We start from the raw sequence: 6977 nt of genomic DNA, 5'->3' as shown, positions 1-6977 counted from the left end.
GCACTTCTGAACTCCCCCGACTCTGCATTCTGAACAGTTACCTGTGTGCTCCTGAGCTCTCTGCGGGTAGTGTAGAGGGGAGTGAGGGTTTTCTGGTTAATCCATGAGATATGAACTGTTCTTTTTAACTCACTGACATACAGTACTAAGCACTTTCTGTAGCCCTTTGCGGTGCCAATGACTAACCTGATCTCTTTTGTTTTCTGCCTATTTCCTGCTGGTGCTGGACTGTCCTGTGACTCTTCCCTTCTGCTCCTGGCAATGGTTTCTCCCTTCTGCTTGCTTGCTGGCTGGTTGTTGTGCCTCGGTTTGTGTGTCCCATCAGGATGGCATTGTAGCAGACGAGTCCCAAAACATGCAGTTTATGTCCAATCAAAACATGAAGCTTCCCCCTTCAAATAATGCACTACCTAACCAAGCCCTGGGCTCCCTAGCAGGGCTGGGTATGCAAAACTTGAATTCTGTTAGACAGGTAAGGCTATGTGCATATCCTTGGCATGTTACTTGACAGCATTTAATGCCTTTTGATATAACATTGTAGCTGCCTATGTGATTGATATGTGTTTAACTTGTAACTGAAATGAGTGGGGTGGGAGAAGCAACAGAACCTTTATTGTCACTGACTGTCCATCCGTTCTCCAGAATGGCAATCCCAGTGTGTTTGGTGTTGGGAATATAGCAGCACAGCCCAGGAGCATGCAGCAGCCTCCAGCACAACCTCTTAATTCATCTCAGCCTAATCCACGTGCTCAAGTGCCTCCTCCATTACTATCCCCTCAGGTAACTGAGTACAGAATGCATTCTGTGTAGAGACTACCTAAATGCTGCTTCAGAAAATTGTCCCTTGTTTGTTGGTGTTGCTCATATTTATTCTGTAAATATTTGGGAACATATTTGGCTTGATAAGTGTTTCAGAAACCAGGCAGCTGTTGACCAGAGGTTATAATATTCTCCATATTCTGGGCTAAGTTACAGTCAGTCACTCTCGGTCCCGGTCTGTTTTGCAGGTTCCAGTATCATTACTGAAGTATGCACCAAACAACGGTGGCCTGAGCCCACTTTTTGGCCCACAACAGGTAGCCATGTTGAATCAACTGTCCCAGTTAAACCAGCTTTCTCAGATCTCCCAGTTACAGGTAAGCTGCCCAGCGGGTCGCTCGGTGTTGTGTGAGTGAGTGGGGCCTGGCCCGGGCTGGGCCTGCTCTAAACCCCCCACACCAATGTCTCGCAGCGGCTGTTGGCTCAGCAGCAAAAGGCGCAGACTCCAAGGAGCATGCCTTCGGGGGGTCGGCAGCAGCAGGAGCAGCAGGTAAACAAACACCTTTATTTTGACTTCTCAAACTCTCTTTACAACTGTTTTTCATCCTGAGCTTCGTTTCTTGCTGTGAATTGTAGTGAAGTGTGCAGGAGTGAATTGGGTTCGATGGCCCTAAGGGAGGGACTCGGTGCTGGGGTTTGGCTGTGCGGGATGCACAGAGCACAGAGATGCATTTCATTCTCTTCCTTTAAATGTGGAAAAGCTTTTGCCCATTGATATTGTAACTGCTCTGTTTTTTTAAGGGTCGATCTCTTAGTATGCAGCAACAGATGATGCAACAGTCCCGTCAGCTTGATCCAAACCTGTTAATGAAGCAGCAAACTCCACCCTCTCAACAGCAGTCACTCCATCAGCCCTCCATGAAATCCTTCCTTGAGAATGTCATACCCCACGCTACTCCTGAGCTGCAGAAAGGGCCGTCACCAATCAATGCATTCAGCAGCTTCCCTATAGGTGGGTCTCCTGCAGTCAGTCAGTGCTTGTGTGACACAGACCCTACTTTTCCCTTGCCTGTCTCCTAAAACAGTGACTGTAATCCAGTCAGCACTCCCCATTTCAGTGGAAGTACTAATTCTTTGGGGGGCTTACCCAGTTACCCTTTTCACCAAAGAGCTTTTCCCCAAGTACTTTCATTCCCAGTGACTGTCTGGGTCTCAGTGCCGGATGCTTTACAGTCCTAAGGAATGGCTGGCTCCTTTTAGTGCTTCTTTTATCCCATGGGTCCCTTGGGATCAAAGTGGTACAAAGTCCTGGTTCCTGGAGCTAAAAAAACTTTTAAAAGTAGAATCCATTCAAAGAATCCATCGATGTAGCCACATTTCTTTGGATTTCCACAATGATTTCCAATGACTAGAGTTGCACAGGTAGAACAGACTGTCAGTTTGCCTGTTAGTGGTTTAACCTAGGAAAAAACTTTTGGATCTGCATTTTTAAAGAATGGTTATCATTTCAGGCAAAATGTCTGAACATTTATAAATACAAACATCTCCTGTTTCTTTCTCCCTATGTTTCCAGGCTTCTGTCCAATTTCTACTTCAGAAATTTCAGGCTCGTATATTTTCTCCTTTCTTTAGGTCCCTTTTTTATTGCTATATTACACTTACCACAAGTGTTTACCATTTACCTCAGTTCCTTACCCCCATTTTTTTCCTCCCCTTCAGTTTTGCTTTTCTTCTCGCTTGTTCTAATTGGGTCATTTCTGTTGGGCTGGTTTCCTTTGCATCCCCATTGCCTTTTGCAGAGCAGTTTGTGTCCTGGGGACTGACACCCCTGTGCTTGCAGAGGGAGCTGTGGAGCCAGCAGGGCAGTGCTGGCCCTGCATGTGCCACACTGAGGTGACTTGTGGCCAGTCCTGGGGCCAGGCTGCTGCTTCATGGTTGCTGGTGATGATTGGCATCAACGTCTAACTATGCTTCCATTCAAAGAACAAGGCTTACAAATTAAGTTTTTTAGCTATTGCAGACACTGTATTAGATCTAAGGAAAGGAATATTTCACTTCCTCTCCAAACTCCATGCTGGGGAATTGCATCCTGCCTACCTCGGGTTCCTTTCTGTTTCATTCCTGGAGCTGGAATATGCTGTTACAGAGCTGTTTTCTCACCTGAACCATGGCCACGTCTCAGGAACCTGCAGTGTATGAAAGGTGGCTTTGAGATCCCTCAGGACTCTGCCACAGTATAGGAAGGATTTCTTTGGGATGCCCCTGGAGTAGCACTGTCTAGTGATACAAGCACATGGAGCCACACTCAGTCCTCATAAAAGCTTAAGGGTAAGAGTAGCGGGTTGCTGGAATTTCTTCACACTTCAGTGAAGAATTGAGTCCAGAGGTAGTGTAGTCATGTGAGAGGCAACCCAGTTTGCCCAGTTGTCTCCTGGACAATCCTGTAGGTATGTTATTTTCTCCAGGTTCTTGTAACTGTCAGGAGACCCAGCAAGGAGGTTGTGTTTCCATTCCAGGGAAGGAATTTGTCAAGATTCACTAGATGCTCACCCAAAGCAGAGACTGGGGGCCGGGATGTCCTTCCCTCCCTGAGCAGTCCCGCAGTCACGTCTCCATTCATTATAGAATTAAGTATTTCTAATAATAAAAACAACCTTTTTCTGCCAAATAGTGAGTATAGCTGAACAATATAAAGTCTTCCAGAACAGGATATGAAAAATTACTTCTGGGAAGAGTGTTTAAGTTATGGATCATGTCCAGGGACTGGTGTCCATCCCTCAGCCCATAGGTCTCCCATACAGGGCAGTGACAGACCTGTGCCTGCCAGGGGCTGGCATTGGCCTGGTCAGAGCTATGCACCTCTGCCAGCTTGGGATCCTCCTAACCCTTCTCTCAGAGGTCTGGCCTCTGCAGTTGCTCCAGAGGTAGAAGGAAGGTTTCTGTGGTGCAGTCACTGCTCTGACAACAGCAGAATGCCGGAGGGAGGTGTCACAAATAGGATCGATTGGACTTTGCTTTTTTTCTGCCTGAGCTGTTGGTAGTTGCTACATTTTTTAAAACTCCATCCTGTTCCAAGGCTTTTCTAGGGGAGGCATTTCTGGCTTCAGCTCCTGATCATGCCTTTAAGAAAAACAACCCTAATCCCCAGAGAAACAAGCCAGCTTCTCTGTGGCCATGAATGTCAACTCAGGAGAAAGATGAAGCCCTCGTTTCCAGTGCTGAAGGAAGGCGTTTCTAGGAGACATTTGAGAAGCTCCTTGTGTGTCTGTGGCCCCAAGTGAAACCGTTGTAGTGGTTTATTTTCAGAAATGAAGTAATTAGATCTGAAGGGCTGGAAGAGTACCCAGGTATGATTGTGAGTTCAGGATTCTTACAGACCTGGAAAGAGAGCAGGCAAAGTCAAGTGTAGGCACATTGTCACAGCCCAGAACAGCTGGTTCTCCCAGGTATTTGGGTTGATTTGGGTTGGCATTGTCTTGATTCTCTGGGAGAGAAACGTTTGGAAGTACAGACCACAGCTTAGAGCAGGCCAAGACAAATTCTGTTTGCCCCATATTTTAGGTATTTACATTTTAGTTTCTCTGACTTCCTAATGGCTCTTCCACTGACATTTTTGCATGAGGACATGAGCTGAGAACTTGGGAGTGCTTTGCATTGCTCAGCTTAGCTTCTGTCTGCCCTGAGTTCACTGAATTAAATGCTCGAATGTTCCTCAAAACCAGGGACTTGGAAGCATGACATAACCATAGCAGTGTGCTCTTCAGTGCTTATTGGGACCGCAGCAGAGATGAGCAGAAGTAGTAGTTCAGTCTGTATTTCATAAGCTCTGTATGCTTTCAGGAATGAACTCAAACTTGAATGTAAACCTGGATATGAGCAGTATTAAAGAGCCACAATCTCGGCTGAGGAAATGGACTACAGTCGACAGCATTTCTGTGAACACATCCTTAGATCAAAACTCCAGCAAACATGGTATGTTCAGCATGTCTTTGAGCAGCACCTGACGTGGCACATCAGCCTGTCATGTGCTGGGTGTAAGGTGCAGGTTTGCTGTGTTTGGGCTGTGGTTGTAACTCCTGTGTTGCTGTAGCTGTCGCACTTTGTATTGTGTCCTCTGTGCCAACCTGCTGCTTGTCTTCCACAGCAGCCACAGATTTGCTGACTGTGCTTACAGAGTGATCTTGTGATGAGATTAGTAGAAACATTGTACAGAATTCCTTTTTTAACCAGACTTTTCTGTAAGTGTGACTGTTGCTACTAGTTTTACCTTAATCTCGAGTGGAATGCTTCATATATTTTTAAGCCAAAAGCTTTAGGTTTTCAAGTTTTCTCTCCCACCACCCTGCTGCCCTAAGGCGATTTTTGGGGATTTACCACATTCTGGGCATGGCTGACATTTTTACTGACAGGTTTTGGTTATGAATGTCTTATGTTTGCATTCTAAAATTGGGGAGAGCTTAGAAGGGTTAGACTGGTACCATTGCTGTCCTTAGTTTTAGAGGAGGTGGACTTGGTTGCTTTATGTTTGATTGCAGTAATCAAGATTCATATGACATTTCAACTGTTTCAGTTGCTTGAAATCTCATCCAGTTAAAATTTGAGTCTATAGCCCAAAGATTCTGTGTCTAAAGATAGTTATAAATGTCCCCAGTCTCCTGTTACTGTTCAGTCTCAGATTGTTGGGGTATTTTTAGACGTGTCAGCTGCTTTGCTGCTCTGAGTTGACTTTGCTGCTGTAGCATGTAGTGACCATACCCTGCAGCTGAACCCCATCCAACTGTTACCACAGGCAGTGGTGGTGTTCCTTTAGCTGTAGGTGATGTTTTCTGACTAGGACTAGGAATTTCCATATTGCATGGAATCCCTGGCTCCCTCAGAACTGTAGCAGAACTGGCTTTGCTGTCTGATAACTTTTAAACCATTCCTTGCTCTGGCTCCAGGGATTTTTAAATTATATATTTTCCCTCCCAAGAATAGAATAAAGGAGTAGAATAAACAGAACTTTGCAGTAGCTAAAGATCCTTCACGTGCTGTAGCCATTTCTTCCTAGAGCCCTCCCACCACAGAATCCATTCACTACCCCCTCTAGCCAGTTGGGGTCCCACAGAATGCTCTCACCCTCAATAGATGTTACATTGAGCACATGGTACTTTCAGTGAAGGGATTCCATGGAACGTTATTCTTACAGTTTTCTCCTGAGTTATTCAGGCACATTTCATTTTAGATTTCCTATATAAGAGGACAGTGAGCTGCCACTCATATTTCATTAATGATTTACAAGGGCGTGATTTTATATGTATTTATATAGGGATATAAAAACTGGCTTTAAAAAATATTTGACCGCTGTTTGTGTTTGTTTTTTTTATTCAGGTGCTATTTCAAGTGGTTTTAGGCTGGAAGATTCTCCGTTTGTTCCTTATGACTTTATGAACAGCAGTAATTCTCCAGCCAGCCCTCCCGGCTCCATTGGGGACGGCTGGCCCCGTGCCAAATCGCCTAATGGCTCTAGCAGTGTTAACTGGCCCCCAGGTACAGCTCCACTGCCCTCCCCCTGATGGTTCCCCTGGGTTTGTCCTTGGTTCCTTGGGTGTTCCATGTGGAGGGGACGGGAGCCAGCCTCCAGAAGAGCCTGAAGGGTGTTCTTTAGAGATGGAAATGGAGAGCGGGAGTTTTATTGCGCAGAGAAACTAGAAATTAAGTGAATGAAGTGAAGACTAAATTTAAAGTAAAAGGTTTGGGATTTTTGGTCATTAAGAGATGTATTGTTTAGACAGCTGTTTCATGTTTTAAAAAATAATCAAAATAAGCTTCTTTTCTGCATCTGTGTTCCTAGAGTTTCGCCCTGGTGAGCCATGGAAAGGTTATCCAAACATCGACCCCGAGACTGACCCTTACGTCACTCCTGGCAGTGTCATAAACAATCTCTCAATTAATACTGTGCGGGAAGTTGACCACCTCAGGGACAGGAACAGTGGTATGCTCTGCTCCATTCATTGTGTGACCTTCCCTCAGTCTCTCGTGGAGATGTTTCCTGCTTGCTCCTCTCCTGGTCTGTCCCTTGTGTTGTGGATTTGGGATCTGTTTGCTGCTTGCTCGCCTCCTGGTTTATCTCTTATGTTGTGCCTGTCACAGCTGCCAAGCTCATCCTTGGCTCGGCTTGCTTGCTGATGCAGTGCAGCAGCTATCCCGGGAATGTGGGCAGAGGAGCTGTGCTCTGC

The 6977-nt window shown here is 45.7% G+C and overlaps 1 protein-coding gene across 12 annotated transcripts in view; it reads left to right on the top strand.

The window, feature by feature from the left end:
• TNRC6A (trinucleotide repeat containing 6A) overlaps window positions 1-6977 on the top strand; it is a 58276-nt gene that overhangs the window by 46548 nt on the left and 4751 nt on the right. For 6 of the 12 annotated variants that reach the window (XM_017823163.1, XM_017823160.1, XM_017823162.1 and 3 more), the window contains 9 exons: window positions 326-472; window positions 643-780; window positions 1008-1136; window positions 1232-1309; window positions 1561-1771; window positions 2333-2365; window positions 4600-4731; window positions 6130-6288; window positions 6593-6733. In XM_017823163.1, coding sequence (XP_017678652.1) covers window positions 326-472; window positions 643-780; window positions 1008-1136; window positions 1232-1309; window positions 1561-1771; window positions 2333-2365; window positions 4600-4731; window positions 6130-6288; window positions 6593-6733 — 1168 coding nt within the window. The remainder of the gene's footprint in view (window positions 1-325; window positions 473-642; window positions 781-1007; window positions 1137-1231; window positions 1310-1560; window positions 1772-2332; window positions 2366-4599; window positions 4732-6129; window positions 6289-6592; window positions 6734-6977) is intronic. The other 6 variants (XM_017823167.1, XM_017823158.1, XM_017823161.1 and 3 more) reach the window with 3 other exon arrangements.

The sequence above is a fragment of the Lepidothrix coronata genome, unplaced genomic scaffold (genome assembly GCF_001604755.1).
Source record: "Lepidothrix coronata isolate B3197 unplaced genomic scaffold, Lepidothrix_coronata-1.0 Scaffold101, whole genome shotgun sequence".
In the NCBI taxonomy this organism is placed as follows: Eukaryota; Metazoa; Chordata; class Aves; order Passeriformes; family Pipridae; genus Lepidothrix; species Lepidothrix coronata.
Note: the sequence above shows the minus strand (reverse complement) of the source record. Positions and strands in the feature narration are given on the sequence as shown.